The 18,735-nt window shown below is 38.7% G+C and overlaps 1 protein-coding gene across 11 annotated transcripts in view; it reads right to left on the bottom strand.

Annotated features, from left to right (window-relative positions):
• LOC111862524 (cytoplasmic dynein 1 intermediate chain) overlaps positions 1–18,735 on the bottom strand; it is a 63,084-nt gene that overhangs the window by 34,967 nt on the left and 9,382 nt on the right. For 3 of the 11 annotated variants that reach the window (XM_023847996.2, XM_023847997.2, XM_033750703.1), the window contains exons 5-6: positions 7,802–7,864; positions 1,301–1,321 (exon numbers count right to left, since the gene is read on the bottom strand). The exons of 1 other annotated variant lie outside the window; for it this stretch is intronic. In XM_023847996.2, the coding sequence (XP_023703764.1) occupies positions 1,301–1,321; positions 7,802–7,864 (84 nt within the window). The remainder of the gene's footprint in view (positions 1–1,300; positions 1,322–7,801; positions 7,865–18,735) is intronic. 7 more of the 11 variants (XM_023848002.2, XM_023848004.2, XM_023848006.2 and 4 more) reach the window with 4 other exon arrangements.

Here is an 18,735-nt window from a genome sequence, read left to right as displayed (position 1 = left end):
CTGCCATAGTTCTGTAACACAATCATCTTCAATGTTAAACATGTCGGTTAAGATAATGACATAGTACAGGAACACTGTGATGTCATATCAGACTACAAGTTCCCTCTTCTCCCACCAAAACAAAATGCAACAAATCTGCTTTCATAAACTGCATAACTAAAACCCTACTTAGAAGCTGATGTGTATGATTCTGCAAATGGATGCTTGTAGGATGGAAGACATTTGCTCTCGATTCCAACAACAGTCCTGAATCCTTAAATCTAACAGGGTCAAGGATAGGAACGAGGTTCAACAGAATACACAACTGTCAGGTATCAACTGAAACAAAGAAAGTAAAACAAAACACTGAGCTCAGTATATGAACTTGATTGTAACAATAATGAAACCAAAATGGGATGCCAGCAACTGCTCTGTCTACAGAGGCACTCTCCACAATCACTGATGTGAGAAAAATCAAATTTTACACAATTTTCTTCACAAGTACTTTTACATAAAAACTGGTGTTATGCTAATAAACGAAGCCTTCCAACTTCATTTCAATTCAACACACAGTGTCATTTGCACTATGAATGTCTTCCTTTCCACATTTACTGTAATAATGAATAACAGCAATTCAAAATTGTGATATGTTAGTGTACAGCTCAAACCGATTTATTAATATTAATATTAACATTAATTCCAGTGTACTCAGACCAGAGTATGCACTACTATGAAACAGTAAAATTTATTGTTATAAAATCTTCTTTAGTGACCAGATGCACCAATTTTGGGCAGATATCTGCTTCAAATTGAAACAACTGCTCACCAAAAAAGATTTTCATCACATTCACTTGCTGTGAGGGCTTCAAATTTCAAGCCAAAACTCTGTCAACACTTACAGGTGGAAAAGTAACAAGAAAAATCATTTTACACACTGTCAAAATCAACCTCACTATTTTCACATAAATTTCCAATCCAAGAATATACAGTAATGCATACATACTGCCAACATACATCTTCTCAGGAAATATCTCATATGAAACTTAGAAATGACAAATTTTATTTCTTGAAATTGTACTGAAGTATGTTACATTACATGAATTTTTACTACATTCATATATAAAAGAAAACTGCCCATGTTACAAAATTAAATAAAACATAAACGTTCAACACCAAGAAGTATGTTAACTGACGAATTAAAAATAGCAGCAACTCTGGCATCCCACAGACAAGCAATAATAATAATAACAATAAATAATAATCAATAATAATAAAAATAATAATAATGTAAATAAGGAGTTCAACAGAAATCATAACTTACCGTAATAGTCGAATGCGTGAGCTGGAGTTGGGGAACATGGGGACAGAGAAAAAAGCAGATCAGCAAATTTGTTCCAGAAAGCGCAATAGACATCTCTGTGACAGACAACACAACAAACCGCAGAACTAATAGGAATAGGAATCCTAAAACACTGAAATATGTGTCCTACAATCAGGATACAGGAATCCAGATACCCTCTACACAAAAAAATAAAAATGAATAATGTAGCACATCCTAATGAATTGTTCATAACCATAATAAATTGTGAATTTATATTTGAAAGTCATAATCTTAAATAAACTTCTGAAAATTGAAATCTATTGAGAGAAAAATTTGGACCTTTAATGAAATAAGATGCAAACGCATGAACACTGAGCAGTATGTCAGTCAAAAGACAGAAAAATCATGAAAATAAGTCACACCAATGCTTTTTTTTTTCAGCCAATATGTACTCGTATACCTGCAAACAAGTGATGTATACTGTCAAACTTGTCAAAAATCAAGTCACACATATCTGCCAGTGTACTGCAGATATGTTTTGTTATGTCAAATGTTTTGAACTGGAGGCTAAAACCAAGGATGTGGGTTAGGGATGAACACGCTTTTAGGATGACACCCAAAGTTAAGCTGTCCACTGGCTCAGCATGATGCATTTAATCAAAATTTTGAGCACGCTTAAAACTGACATTCATCATCGCATCTTACGGAGATTCCGTTAAGTAAATTTGAGTTTCTCGCCTACCCTAACATGGCTTTCTGTCAAACAGCACTGCCATGATTTCTTGAAGCAACTGGAGGCAGGCATCAACTTTATAACAGTTATGCATGAAATGTGACAGCAATGCCCTGATGAATTTTTGTGGTTTGTATAAGATTTTGATACACAAACTCCTCACTCAGTTTGAATATGAAACATTGGCTGTCTACACATCTAAGACAGTTTAATTTTAAACTATGATTTAACAGTATACGTCATTAAGGAGACATGAAATTGTTATATTCCATCACAATTACATGAGCTACTCGCCAGAGCCTGTTATGAATATGCCAATCATTATGGCCCTAAATATTCTTGTCTTGAAAATTACCATATTATGTAAAATGAGTTTAAAATCAGTTGACAATGGTGTGTCACAATGTTTATTTATTTGTACTTTGTCCATCATTCTAGATCCTTATACTCAGACCACACGACATATCAGAAACGGGTTCTATTTGCATCTTCAGATGGAGATGTTAAGAAGATAGTCACGTTCTTCTGGAACCACAGGCAGGGCCATTCTTACATCTGAGTGGCCCACTGGGGTAGCAACTGTCTCATATCCTCTCCAACTGAAGACAGAAATAGAGCCCATTTATGAAACACAGTTTATTAGATAAGGATATAACCAGTCTTTTTAACATCACACAATATTACCTGCTTCTCAAGAAATGGTCCACTATTGAAAGGTAGGAAAAAAATATACATTCTGTTCTGAAAACTAGCTAAGTATTTCCTCCCAAAACTTCACAGAACTGTGCTACTAAAGCAAAACTTAAACTTGTAACAGGTAGGTGCTGGCTGATCAAGCCCTGTATTGCTGACATGTTGCAGATTCAGTAAATCTTCTCCCACCCTCACAATCACACGTGACTCTCATCACATGCGGGAGGTGCATTCATGAAAATCACTGCATATCTCATGAAATGCGTAAAAAGAGAAATGCACTGAATGAACACTGAACAGGCTGGAGAAAGAAACGACATGAGAGATTTAAAAATGGTGGAGCAAGTCAAGGAAACCGTGTGTGCACAACTCACTGGGCATGTGCAGGAGCTTTTACTGTGACCACCGATGCCTGTGACAGTGAAATGTAAGTGCAGGTATGCGAAAGCATGGTAAACAAAAGCGTGTACGAGAGTCACCTGCAAACCTTTGGTGATAGTAACGGCAACCTCAATTTGGGGAGAAAGGAAATGGTATGCATTAAAATCTGTTATCTACAAGCTAGGATGCAGAGGAATACAGTGAAATTGCTGTACATCATCTGTCCCTTTCTCTTTCTAACTCTTTCCTCTTGTTTCAGATCAATATATTGACCTTTCAAGAAATGTGCAACTGAATGAAGTATTATTTAAAAAGGAAACATCTGTACATTCATACACACAGAGAGGCAACATTCCTATGTACAAGCTCCTAAAATACTGGAATGAAAATTTCAACTACTGATGCTTAATCTTCAAAGTTAGTGCAAATTTTCCCTCAAAATAATGAGTACCTCTTTTTGTTTCTTCTGGGTTATGACACTGTGCAGTCTGGTAGGTGGTTATGATGTTTCAGAAGAACATCAGGAGCAGGCTTTCTACCCTGAACATACAGGCAACATATTCCTCTGAAACATTGGCAATCACCTGTCAAATAGCACAGTGACATAACCCTGAAGAATACAATAGGAATTTTCATTGCCATGAAAACTTAAACCTCACAACCAGCATTTGTTCCTTCAATTTTTATTAGTATCACTTGTAACTGAGCAACAGGCATTTCTGTATTTCTTTTTTCAATACATAAAAACTAACAATTATTACAGAAGAACATGTTGTGAACAGAAAATGAAGGTTATGAGAAAGCCAACAAATATTTCCACATTTTACCCTCCCTGAACTGCTAGCCCATGAAGTGTTAATGCTGATACTTCAGTAATGTACTCAACATACTCCTCATGTGAGATTTTCCACCGTCTGTTATTTCCAACACATTCCGCAAGCACCTCTCTGCCTCTCATGTTATTTACAATATATTCTGTAAACAAGCCACTCATTTGTATTATTCGTATTTCAGACTGCATGAATGATGCTATATGGCAGGAGTGGCTCTTTAACTGTACTGGACTGATATTATTCAGAAACAAAATACAACCAAATTTGAAAATCTGGTTGAAATAATCATCACTAATTAGAAATTCTAAGTTAAGAACTAAATCACTGCAGTTCCATTTACAAATATTTATCAACCAGTATGTTAAAAACGGTCTGCAATCAGAATACTTTTAAAGAAACCAAAACATAACACATGACTTTATTTTAATACTAGAAAAATTAAATCATACACACTCTTACTAGAGCACTCTGTATTTCTGGTCCATCTTCCTAGTGCCAGCCACCCAGTGTACCAAATTCAATAGATCAGATCACATGTATGGCTGTACATGTCTGGCCCCTTGGGGCCATCCTCGAAGGCATGAAAACAGAATGAACCACAACACGTATAGTTAATTTCCTTTTACTGCCATGCTTGTGGGGATGTCACCCAGTGGGCCAAAATGTGTAAGGTTACACATCTAATTTGATCTATTAAATTTGTTATGCCGGACCGCTTGTTATTCCAGCAAATACTAGAAGTGTAATGGTGAAGATGTCAGACACTTTAAAAGAAAAATCAAATTTATTCCAACAACCTTGCCAGTCAGAGCTAGCATACTGAACTCGAGAAAGGCAAGGAGAAAAGTCCTGAAATTAAAAACAATACTGGTCTAACATGGTCTCAGGACAGACCAACAGTTCTGAAACAGGGGTACATATATTTTATACACTGTCACACTTAGGTAGGGAGGGTCTTAAGATGAGTCTCAACAAACATCTTGTACTTCTTTTCATGGAATAAATGAAGTTAACTTAAAATGAAAAAAGTTTCCGCATGCTGCAGTGTTACAGAAGGCTCAGGAGCACTGCAACACATGATGTAATAAAAATTCCAAACAGTCTTAGGTGACTACAGTGAAAGTTTCACTCCTTAGATAATATTGTTACAGTTACGATATGAATACAACTACCAGTTTTTCTCTCTAAATAGGTACAACTACTGAAACTACTGACATCTGCAGCTAAACTAAACACTAAGATCGGTGAATATAAAATATACGCCTTTTATATCATGTGAGCTTGTAACAGAATTATATGGTTCTTAGTGCATTATCAATATAATCACATGACTACGAACATGGCATTGAGATAATTTGAATGTCCATATGTCGTGTATATAAACTGCATGTCTGGCACAACATACATCCTTAATCAGTAATATAATACATATAAAACGTAACCTTTCTCTTTTTGGTTTCTCTGTTTCCTGTTTCATTCTGTGAACCTAAAGGAACATGCAAATACGCTACAACATTTATTCTGTACAATACGTAATGTACAGGATGTGATTCAAATCCTTATTCCCAGTATTTTTTATTAGGTATGGTAAGGTAAATGGCAACGTTTCTTAACTAATTAGCACTACATCATGAAGGTGTATAGGGCAGTGGATGTATAGATCCACATTTTCTTGACCTTGGCACTAGCTGGAGGTGAGTGGTCAGCTTCATGACCCTGCCGCTTTACCTCTGGAGCAACAGCCCCCAGTACCGAATGGATAGGAGGCTGGGTGAGCCCCAGGGCCGGTCTAGATGACATGGAGAAAATCCTTGACCCTACTGAGACTTAAACTCTGACACCTCAGTTGTCCAGCGCATAGCCAGTCACTATACCAACTGCACTATCCTGGCTCATCATAAGCTAAGGTAAGGTAAAGTTGTCCTTATGCCATGAAGATGTATGGAGAGTGGAGGTATAGCTCCACCATTCCTAACCTCAACACTAGATGGAGGTGAGTGGTCAGCTTCATGCCCTGCTGCTTTTTACCCCCAAGGAAAGAGACCCCAGTACCCATTGGACTGAAGGCTGGCTGAGCCCCAGAGCAGTGGAGAGGAGTAAAATCTTTACCCCTGCCAGGAATTGAAGCCTGACCACCCAGTCCATAGACTATCACTATACCGAGAGATCCTTGCTACCATTAAATATATAAGGTAACTTTAATACTAGTGTCAGTCCTTTATAGAAAGTTTTAATTTAAATGAAAGCACCATACTCTGGGCGCAGAATGGGTTCTTCTTCTAGTGGCAGTTCAAATGTTATGACCTAATATTGCCAAATTCAAAGTACGATCATTATTCACAGTATGGCAACATGACCATCAGCCGATTTTCCCCGAGCCCACCAGCATCTCTCATTCATCACATAACTTACTTGACGACGATCCACCAAGACAAAAATGCTAATCTATGCAATCCAGGTTATGTAGATGAGATGCATTTTCAACATCAAACAAAACAAAACAAACTCCGTGGTTTTAGTCCGCAAGCGAACTGTTAAAAATATCTGCAATACTAATGATAAAATATAATACCAAATAAAAATTATATGATCATTTTTCATACTATATTACACACTTATAACACAATTTCTTCTAAGTCACAGTTTTCTAAGAAAACATTCATTCTGCAAAAGAAAAAATCAAATACAAAATATAAGGTTAATGACATAAGGGAAGAGCTCTTATGGGATACTAAATTAATTTTTAAACCCATGAAAACAGTTCAAAATTTAGAATCAGTCCAGGGTTCAATCCTGGGTGACTTCATACGGGATTCGTGATACATGAAATGACACTGGAGCACGTTTCTCTCCAAGTTCCCTCAGTCTCCCCGCTAATCATCATTCCACCATTGCTCAATATTCATCTGTCACCACCCCTTCAGATGTGTGACAGCCCTGATCAGGCAGCACATTATCACATCCTCAGTCTTTAAGTTGAAGGCTTCATCTCTGACCCGACACTTGGCTGGTTAGAGTGAGAGAATTAGGTTCACAATCCATAAATAACGATTTTCTTTAAAAAACCGTTCTACAACAAAAATGTCTGATTAACATGTAAGTTATTCTAACATTCCACATACCGTGTGGTGTAACATAAATTTTGTAAGTAAAAATGAAGATATCTAGAGACTTTAATGAAATTCATATAAGATGCAAACATATGTACGTACAAAAAATGATTTAATTAGTTTGATTGATTCGTTATAAATTGATATACCTTTTAACGTTAAAAAATAAGCATTTTTTATAATGTACGGAATCGATGTTGAATAGGACTCCTGCTTTCTTAAATTACAGCTTGAATTTATATTTTCCATTGATTCATGTCTTATCAGATGTTATCCTGTGACATTTGAGAATACACATTTTTAGTTCTTCTTGCAACACCTATAGCACCTGAAAAGATTCTATGGTTCTGTACACTAACTATTAATGTTCATTTCAAATATGGTAAAATAACAGATCTACATCTGGAAAATTTACTGGCCATTCGGTGAATAAAACACATTCAAATGGATCTGACATTTCCAAAAAGAGTGGGTAATATGTGAAACTTCAAATATCCAAATTAAAACATTTTGCATGTAACAAATCAAATGAACTGAATAAATCTTTTGGTACCCATTACTCACGTACATGCTATACACGTGAAGTTTCACTCAAATCTACTAACTGTCCACTTCTAAGGAACTTATGTGACTGTAATATGCACTTAAAAACTATACAAAGAAGTAAACAAGAAAGTGAAAGAGACAGATGAGTGGTTGTTAATGCAACACAAAGACACAAACAATGTTACTTGTTAGATACAGTACAGACCTTTGCGTGGCCTCCACCAGTCTTCGAAGTAGCCTTTGAGGGGGGAAGAAGATGAAGATGATCCTTGTTATAGGGAGAGCAAGCACAGTGACACAAAACCAGGGATATAAAGTGAGTCCTGGCAAATAGCACGAATGGCATGACACTAACAAGAGCACTATATTCTGCGATGTCATGTCACACAGTCTGGTAGAAGGTTACAAAACATTCTGAAGGCATGTTCTGCCCCCTCATTCCTCAGGGTCCAGCAAAGCAAACAAGCTACGCGTAAGAAACTGGTCGCCAGCATCTTTAATTAGTGGTTTTACTCAACCATGAAAATGGAAGAAGAAATGTTCCTGTGAATCATTAGTAAAATTCTACCAGATTACATGGTGTCACATCCCAGAAGTTGGTAATTCTTCTTAGTCACCACTATGAGCACCCCCCAAAAATCTCGTGTTATGCCAACAGCTTCACAGTGCTCTTCAACTCCATCATCAAATCCAGTCACATGTTCCCATTTACATGACTTTATTGAATAAATCTTCATGCTATTAACAATTCAAAAAAACTATAGAACTTAAATAATACACTATTCCAAATGTATATCACGTTCTGCAACACAGAGAAACCCATGTTCTAAGAGATGATTTTAGGTTATATAGTAAACTCAACATTATCCAGTGTTCAAGCATCCAGAATTCTCATGCGACTTTCATAAAGAAATTTAAAGAAGTTGTTATGTGCGTATAATCACCAATCAGGCGATAGTTCTCCTAGCTGCCACTAGCAGCATTGCCCATCCTACTTCCTCAGGCCATTACAGTACAGTCCAGCTGAATTTGTGCTCATGTTACAGTATACCCCAAACATTTCACCCATCAATCCACCTTGCAATTCAATTCTTTAGCTTTTAACGAGTAGCAAAATTTTTTGTATGGCACTGTAAGTATGGTAAGCCAAATTACTTGAATTGTCCAGTAGTAGGTAGTAGCTCATATTTGCGCCTGTCTGCCTTTTAGTCTGCATACTTTTGTTGAGGTCAGGGGAGCAGGATTCGTTCACAGAAGTTTAAAACTTAAAGTAAAATTCATGAGAGATGACAGATGTTAATGTCTCACAGAATGAATACAACATCGGGGTCATAACTGAACATTTCATGCATGGTGTATACACAAAAGAAGTCTATGATGCTATACTGTTTAGCAAAGGCAGTCTGCTAAAACATGTCACACACTGAGGGTCACATTGCAGGGAGCACAAACACGTGGTGAGTTATAACAGAGGATTGATGTAAGTGAAATGAGTGTGGCCGGTCCACAATCAAGTTATGACAACTTCATCACAGTGAACAGGATGGACAGAAGAGCATACAAACCATTTTACGTTCTGAACCGCACCATCCTATGTATGGTCCCAGTCCATTCGCCATTTAGCTAACAGTACTGATGGAGGGAAGTCCTTAAAATCTGACTTTGGAACACATAAAAATGGCTTGGAGTGTGGCAAACCATGAAAACAGCATCAGCTGCTTCACTGCAACTAATATCCACACAGTCTGGTTTAGAAGATGCGGTGACATGAAAACCCTGCTTAAGAAATGAGTGACAGTTCATGCAGCATGCTAGAGTGAGAGAGTATGACTCGGTGACTGAAGGCCTTGAGTTGCACTAAGAAATCCTGTACACAGCAGGAACTGCACTAGCCGTTGTTCATGCAGAGGCTCATGAGCCTCCCACAGAGCACAGAGCTCTGTACTGTATTACACACACAGTTTAAAGGCCTGCCCATTAAGAACAAATGCAGAACCCACCAATCATTCAAGAAGAGAACAGTGTTCTCTGGATAGCGAGAAAGCATAAGGTAAAAAAGGTAAAGTTGTCCTTGTGCTTAATTAATTAAGCACTACACCATGAAGGAATGTGGGGGAGGGGATGTATAGATCCACATTTTCTTGACCTGGGCACTAGCTGGAGGTGAATGGTCAGCTTCACGCCCCGGCCGCCTTACCCCCAGGGAAAGAGCTGCCAGTACCCACTGGATAGGAGGCTGGATGGGTCAAAGAGCTGGACTGGACGATATGGAGAAGAGAAAATTCTGACCCTACCAGGACTTGAACTCCAATCCCATGGCCGTCCAGCCCATAGGCAGTTGCTATACCGACTGTGCTAAGCATATATGGAAAAAGCATGCAAAAGGCATCTGAAGATGTCTGAGAGGTGATTATCAGAGTGTGGTCTAAAATGCACCCCATGGTAGTATGGTGGGAATGATGGGAGCCCTGATAATATGAAGTGCATCCAAAAGCCCCTTGTATTTGATACCTAACAAACACACTGAGCGAGCATGCCAGTCCAATGGAGGGAACGCTTCAAGAGAGCAATTAGATTTGTGCTGTAGCTACATAACAAGCATAAGTTCACTTGACTCCATATACAGACTCTCAACTCTTAGTCATCTGAAAGGCTTCTACTGAGAAACGCATGCCGGAGCGATGGATATAGTAACTCATGGAGAAGACCTTCTTCAATGCAGAGGCAGATAAACAACACATATCAAGACATGAAAGAATGAGGCTTCAGTACAGTCGGATATTACTATTCTGTCTTCCCTCTAGGAGGCTCCGATTAAAACGTGTAAAATATTAAGTGTTCAATGACGTTTTGCCTGGGGTTGATAGATGTACGTGGTGTGTTCAAAAAGTATTGAACCTTTGGTCGGCAGAAATACATTTATTGATTTGGAGGTACAAAACCCTAATCCCCTTCAAAGTAGTCCCCCTGGTAATGCACACTTCTCCCAGCGCTTCTGCCATTGTTGGAAACACTTCTGGAACGCGTCTTTTGGAATGGTGATCAGCCGGGCCGTCGCATTCCCCATGATGTCTTCTCTTGACTCAGATCAGGTTCTTTCAGCAGAATTTTCAGCTTGGGAAATAGCCAAAAGTCACATGGAGCCATGTAGGGGGAGCAGGGAGCCTGACAAACCACAGGGATATTGTGTTTGGGGACGAAAGTCTGAATCAGATGTGCAGAATTGGTGGGTGCGTTATCATGATGGAGCTCCCAAGTTTTTGCTGCCCACAGATCCGGTCGTTTGCGCTGCACAGCATCACGAAGGCGACACGAAGGACCTCCTGGTAGTATTCCTTAGTGATGGTTTGGCCTTGTGGTGCGTACTCATGATGCACAATCCCACGGGAGTTGAAGAAAACGGCCAACATGACCTTGACATTGCTGCGGACCTGCCATGCTTTATTTGGCCTCGGGGATGTCGGATGTTTCCCCTGTGATGACTGCATCTTGGTTTCTGCGACGTACCCATAAACCCATGACTCATCGCCTGTGATCATGGTGTTCAGAAAGTTGGGGTTACTGTTTGCACTGTCCAGCATGTCCTGTGAGATTTCCAGACAGCGTTGCTTCTGCTCCGTTGTTAGCACTTTCGGTACGAATTTCGCAGACACTCTCCTTGTGCCCAAATCCTCGGTCAAAATTGAATGTACCGATCCAATGCTTACCCCTATCACGTTCGCAAGTTCTCGGACTCTGATACGACGGTCCTCCATGACCAAAGTCTGCACTTGCTCAATGACATTCTCATTTCGGCTTGTTGAGGGTCTGCCTGAACGCGGCTCGCTGTCCATTTATCTGCGGCCATCTTTGAAGCGGTTGTACCACTCCTTTATCCGTGAGTTGCTCATGGAATCGTCCCCGAAAGCCTGTTGAATCTTGCGAATGGTTTCCACTTGGGTATCGCAAAGCTTTTGGCAAAATTTTATGCAATATCGCTGCTCATGTTGTTCCGTCATTTTACACCTTACTGGAATCCAACGAGCGCTCACTACACGTCCACACACATAGGCTGACTGCCAGCGACTGACGCTTTCTGCGGGCGGGGAAAAATTCACAACTGCGCATGAGTGTCACCTCCACATCTCCACCGAAGGGAGCCTCCCGCGCTTCATTGGTTTACGCGGGAAAAAGGAAGGTTGAATACTTTTTGAATACACCACATATAGTTACCACGTCAGGCAGCTGTTGGAGTTCTAACTGATTCTGAAAATGGCTGAGGGCTACTATCCATGAATAGACTTATGTGTGGGGAATATACCCATGAGCCTACAAGAACAGGCATTTGCAAATGAAAATTTAAAGCCATTCTCCTGATTCCACAGTGCAAGAAAATGAAAACTGTTGCAGTAAAAACAAAGAGTGACGGCAAAACCTACATCAAGATGAAATGGGGAATATGGGGATAATGTGGCAGGCATTCAACATGCAAAAGGGGCCAGTGAAGAAGAAAAAGAAGAAGAGGAAGAACAAGAACAAGAACAAGAGGAGGAGGAGATTATGGAACAGTGCAGATGAAACAAGGAAAAGGTCAACGCAAAAATGAAGTAAACAATACCACTTCATGTAAAGCTCGACTATATTCTATTAATTTCCAACACAGCAATGACTGACTACTTGAAAACCACTGGGATACAAGTTTTAATACTACCTTTAGCTCAGCTAACCTATAACATATTACATATGAAGTGAGTTTTGTACCAAAATTCTGAACACCGTCATATAACAATTCTAATTTCCTATTACAACTCATTATTTTCAAATATGGATCTGTAATTTTATGTTATAATATATCAGAAGACACAGGCTGAGGAAAATTATATATATATATTCCAGCAAGGCTCAATGGCAATGTTGCAAACATTAACACAACAGTAACAGTAACATTACTTAACTAAACTAAAGACAAAGAACAGGCTTAGAGTCTGAGTCTAACCCAGGGCCATAGTGCGCCTGAAAGGATAAGGTCACTTGAAAACTATGACCTCATTGGGCATCGAACCCATGACCTGAAGGCTTGAGCACAGTGCTTCAACCAACTATACTACCATGTGCCATGATATTATGCATCTATATCAACACTTATTTTCAAATGTACAGGCCATGCCTTTAAATTTGACCCTTGGGTTGCACAAGAAGGCAGTAGTTGCAGCTGGGTAGCACACTGTAACTGAGGCTCCTGAGTAACCCATACACACCCAACAACCCTTACTCAGCCAACAGCTTCAAGCAAATCCATTGTGCATACTGTTGAAAACAGCCAGATACAAAGACACAAACAGTACATAAAACAGTTCTAACCAATTCTGTTGTACATGTACATATAAACATTTATGTTCAATTCAATACTTTGCAATTATATACAACACATTTAACACCGGCCACAACAAGTTACTTACAGTTCAGTAAACGCTTGCCCAGTGCAGATTTGCTTACACATTCAGAACCAAATAAAAGCACCTGGTTCTTGAACACAGAAATGTTAATACAGTCTGCCCCCAAAATGACCTTCAAACACTGTGGCTCAGTTATCCTAATGTCCAAGTAATTGTTTTTACGTGCTAACACCACATCGAGGCTGCTACATATGGACCAAGTAGCTATCACATTTAAGTCTCTTTACACATGAAATGTCTACAGGTGCATAGGCCAAGCTATGGACTATGGTTCTTTTGATAACTCAATGCAGTACAGATTATTTATATTAATCTGTGTGCGCACACACGTGCATGTGCGCTTAACAGAAGACTTCCTGCAGCTGTCTTTCTGCATCCCCAATTAACCCATAAGGTGTTAAGTTTGTTTGTTTCCCCTAATGTGCTAGGCCCAGATTCGTGGGCAGGTCTAGTCTTGTGGGATTTGTGGTGGACAAAGTGGCGCTGGGGCAGGTTTTCTCCGAGTACTTTGGTTTCCCCTGCCAATCTTCATTCCACCAACTGCTCCACAATCACCATCATCTATCAACTGGGCCTGGTAAAACAGGCCAGTAGTGGCCACCATACCAAGTGGACTCAGCCTCAATCCACTAACAATTTCTAATGTGCCGTTCCTGAGGACCATACGTCTAACACTGGGTAAGAATTTACGTTCATTTCAAATCAGTACCCAGACATCACAGTTTCATACAGTCTGTCTTACTTACTGTTGCGCCACAGCTCAAGCGGTTAGTTGCTGGCTTCTCACTGCAGCAGCCCGGGTTCGATCCCAGGTCTGGTCAAGTGGGATTTGTGGTGGACAAAGTGGCACTGGGGCAGGTTTTCTCCGAGTACTTCAGTTTCCCCTGCCAATCTTCATTCCACCAATTACTCCACAATCACCCTCACCTATCATCTGGGGCTGGTATAATAGGCCACAAGTGGCCACAGTACAAGGGACTTAGTCCCACCCCTCTAGCAATAAAAGAAAATACCTACTGTTGAGTTTCTGATCGTAATTTGCAACTGAACCTAAAAATGATCCTTGCAAATTCTTAACATACTACTAAAATGACCATGGCATTTTCTTGCGGAAGTGTCCAATACTCAACATATTTACACAAATTCCTCATTAAGTGACAAACATTAGGGTGTGCCACCTGCATAAGTCTGTGATGTCCATAAGAAGAACTCTTGCAGAAACTCAATATAAAGTCAAAACAACATGTTTCCACTTTAGTTCCCACATGGTGGGGCCTCTTCCTGGGTGACACTGATTCTAGGACTGAATGGTGAAAGATTACTGTAACATAATTATAAATTCAGCTAGCCTCCACTGTAATGGCACCTGCATGACAAAAGATAACAGGCAGCATTGCTAGCACCAGCTGGGAAAACTACCCCATGACAAGTCAACATACACACATTGCAACTTTATAAAAACAGTAAATTTTCTTTGGTATTTCTGTCAGTTTCACAAAAATGCCAGATGTTTGGATAAAAGACAACTGGGAGTTTACTGCATATCACTGAATCTAGACATGACAATTTAGTTATTCACTACTGGAACCAAAATCTGTACTATGTAACTGTTATACTTCAAAATAAGCTATTAAATTAATGAAGAAGTTTTAGAATCAAACCAGAAACAAGAGGGCAGTGTTCTCAAGTTTCCAACCCTTTTAAAAAGCTGAAACTGAATACTGAGAAATGAATCCTAATTATAAAAGAGTCACTGTCAGATACTAACAATAATGACATTACACTCAATAATGCAAAAAAAAAAAGAAATACGTGTATTGTTAAAAGCAACCACGCCTACCAACCCCTCCTTCCTCAGGTCTAGAGCTACATGTGCAGCTGAAAGCACAGTATTTGGTGGCAATTAATCAAGCATGTCACAATCAGAGAACAGCAATTAGCAGAGCCAAGGCATGTAATGAATCCACAAAATATCAACACACACAATATATACAGAAAACATAACCTCAATCCTAGAACTGCCTGATAATTACATGTTTTATACCAAAACATATGAGAAAATTATAATAATAAATGAGAACAAAGACCACTAACAAAACGTATGTTACTGTGGCCATTGTTGCATTAGTGACAGAAAACAAGCGGACAGAGTGACAGTGCTTACCTGCCTGCCATTCCCTTCAAGTGAAACACCATAACCCTCAAATACTGTCACAGAGACCAGAACTTAACATTCCATCAACACTGTCAGCTGTCTCTGTGAGGAACCGGTAACATCCTTTCCAACAAAACATGCCAAGGCATAACTTTTCAGTTTATCTACCCATATGCATTAATAATATTCTTAACAAACAGCAACATGCTTGAAGGATGAACAATAAAAAGCACCCAAACAACTTCTCGACAACTGTCCCACTGGAAAGGAAACCTGGGGAGTCTTCAGAAATGACTACATGGATACAATTCCAATGCTGATAAATCTGTGATGATTTGGGGGGGGGAAATAAGAGGAGATGGAGGAGGAAAAAAATGATTGAACAACTGTCCCTGACTGTCTAATATTAAATACATGATTGTCAAACCATATGCATACAACAGGAAAACTGATTCAAATTTGTGCCTATCTGATTCTAGGTTAAATAACAATACAATTGAGTACAAATTCCCCTGAGTTACAATTAGGTGCACTTTCAGGACATAATGTCTGAATAAGAAATTATGCAGGAACATATTGAAGAGACTCGTCTTACCATCACATAAGCGTTAAAAATGGTAATGACCAGTAACAAAGATATCAGCTTGACCTGCTGTAATGGAGCTCGTTATCAACTTCCACAATATTCTGAAAAATATTTGGGCACTGTTCTATTTCGCTTCCTAAACGTGACTTCGTAGATTGTGAAACTGCTTCAACTGTTACTGACTCAACTTCCAAACAAGAGGCACAGCAGGCAGGATGCACTTCATACAACAAGCAAATCATGTGCAAATGCAAATATGGGACTACACAAGGAACATAGATACTGATGAAGCTTAAAATGCAGATTACTGTATTCAGCGACATGATAATGTATTGTCCAACATATATAGGCAGAATATACTGCCCCCATTTGAGAATCTACCCTGAAGACAGAAGCACAAACATGCTGGAACTGAGGTGCTCATAGCAGTGACTATGCAGAGTACAGTAAACCCTCACTAATACATAGTACCTGGGGCAGATTAAGCAATAATCTGAATTAGTGAAGCAAAAGAACATAAATGGAAAATTTAATGATATAAGTACTACTGATGAAAATAAATAAAAAAATATCATTAGAGAGCCTTTATTTAAAAACTATAAGAAGACAGAAAACTCAGAAGTTGTACTTGTTTTTGAATGTAATAATGCAGGTTTGAAGAAACTGTCAAGTTTTGTCTGAACAGACAAGTGACTCATCTGCCTTCCTAAATTCCACGTTTCTTTAAAAGTATGTATTCAACTGTGAACAGCATTTTTCATTTTTCACATTTTGATCCAGCTTAACTGTAACCGGATTAGCGACAATTTACAGTACTTTCTTCTGGGATGTGATGTCATGTAGTCCACTAAAATGGACCACATTGCCACAATACAGTAGCAATCTTCATTGTCAGCAACATGAGAACCTTAAATACCACAGGCTTGTTTGTTAATACTCTGCTGATGGCTATAAGAAATAGTTTGTCATTCTAATGGTCTTGGAAAACTGGTGAAAACACTGTCAAAATCTAAGCAACAAGCAAACATAACAGTTTGCAGTTCAGACACAAAAGGATCTTTGAATCAAAGTCACAGCCACAATCATTAAACATACAAAAAAAAAAAATCAAGATTTTTCTAAGATACAGAACATACACACGTCAGATCACTAAAGGTCATGATGCAAGGGCCAGCAGTTAGGTAAGATAGAGAACACCCTTTGCTCTTTCTGCAATAAAGCACATTCAACTCAGACAACTACTGCAGCCTGTTTTAACAATACCAAAGCTCTAATGGGTGCAAGCATCCAATATTGGTAATACCTGTGACTTTCCACTTCCCAGTACATTTAATATTCCACATTCACATAAACTCAAAACAATGCAAATTCATATTTACCTCAACAAGAAATTTTCTGATGAAATACATTAAGTACAAGCTCAAATACACACAGGGTAAGGTAACATTTTTAATATAGGTACAAATTCAATCATTTTACGGAAAATCAACGTCCTTAACATGAAGGCTGGCAGAACTGTGAGCACTGGCCACAACATTATTTCAGTTTTTCCAAGGACATTAAAAAGTTGAATGTGTAACTTCAGCTTTCAAAGTTCAGCTGCATGAAGTTGTTTCTATGTTTCAACATAGGTTTTAAATTACATGCCAATCAACAATTTTTCCTCAGCATTAATTCATATTCCAGACGACTATGTTCAGAAGTCAAAACATGGTGGGCAGAATCCTGCATATACAATGAGACCTCACTAATTCGGACTAATCTGGAGCAAACACTTGTCCAAATTAGTGACAATCCAAATCATTGGAGTGTTACTAAAAATGTGTTCAGGGAAGCTACAGAATGGACTTTGTATCTCTTTTTAGGCAATACAACTTTATTTTGAAACTTAGACTGCATATCATAATTTGTCATAAAATGTAAAAATGTAAGTTCTGACATCACTCTGAAAAACATTCCACGGAGTCTACGTACTTAGCATTAATCTAACTGCCATGTTCTGTCTACACAACTCTAAGATTGTATACCCATTCAGCTGTTTATTAATAATCACGACATGTTTTGACCATCCAACTGGTCCTCATCAGTTGATACAATAATTACAAGTGTTTTTGAATTGTAACCATTTTAACTAACATATGGGCCCACGTTTATAATCGTTTCTGTTTACTATCTGTACTAGGCTGATTGATATAAATCATAAACTAATGAAGTAGCTACATTATAATGTAGATTACATGAAACTGATCCTATAATATTGAAGTAAAATTAGGTAAAATATAGTCTGAGTCAGAAGCACTGTAAGGGTGTAGTCACTTCTTCCTTATGTTAGCTCGGTGTTGATTAGCATGAATTCAGCACAGATAGCAGACAAAACAATTGTAAATATGGGCCCATATGTCAGTTAAAATGGTTGCAATTCAAAAACACTTGCAAGTACTGTACCACCTGATGACAAATTTGGATAGTCAAAACATGCAGTGATTATTAATAAACAGCTGAATGGGTATACATTCTTAGAGTTGCACAGACGAAATACGGCAATTAAATTAGTTTGATCATGCAACAGGATTCACTCTACAAAGATTTCTTAGTATTACTGAGATTGTGCCTAAAAATATTAACTTATTTTGGTTTGTGTTCCTCTTTTGTACTGTATTTTTACTATATTTTGCTGGTTGCGACACTGTGGTCATCAAGGTCATAATGCACAAAAAAAATGTCCAAATTATCACATTTTTTTAATTAGTGAGGTTTCATTGTACTTTAATAAATGACAGTCACAAAATGTGTATACACTGCTGTCCAAAAGTATCCGACTTTATTTTCTGTTGCTGTAAGTAATGGCCAAAGGGGTGGGGAAACTGAGCATAGTGGTAGAAGGGACTTTCATGCTTATGCGTGATTTTTTGCTGACTCACCCCCCCCCCCCCCCCGTGTTCTTGCGTCCCCGCAGGGCGTGA

This window comes from Cryptotermes secundus, unplaced genomic scaffold (assembly GCF_002891405.2).
Source record: "Cryptotermes secundus unplaced genomic scaffold, Csec_1.0 scaffold1084, whole genome shotgun sequence".
In the NCBI taxonomy this organism is placed as follows: Eukaryota; Metazoa; Arthropoda; class Insecta; order Blattodea; family Kalotermitidae; genus Cryptotermes; species Cryptotermes secundus.
Note: the sequence above shows the minus strand (reverse complement) of the source record. Positions and strands in the feature narration are given on the sequence as shown.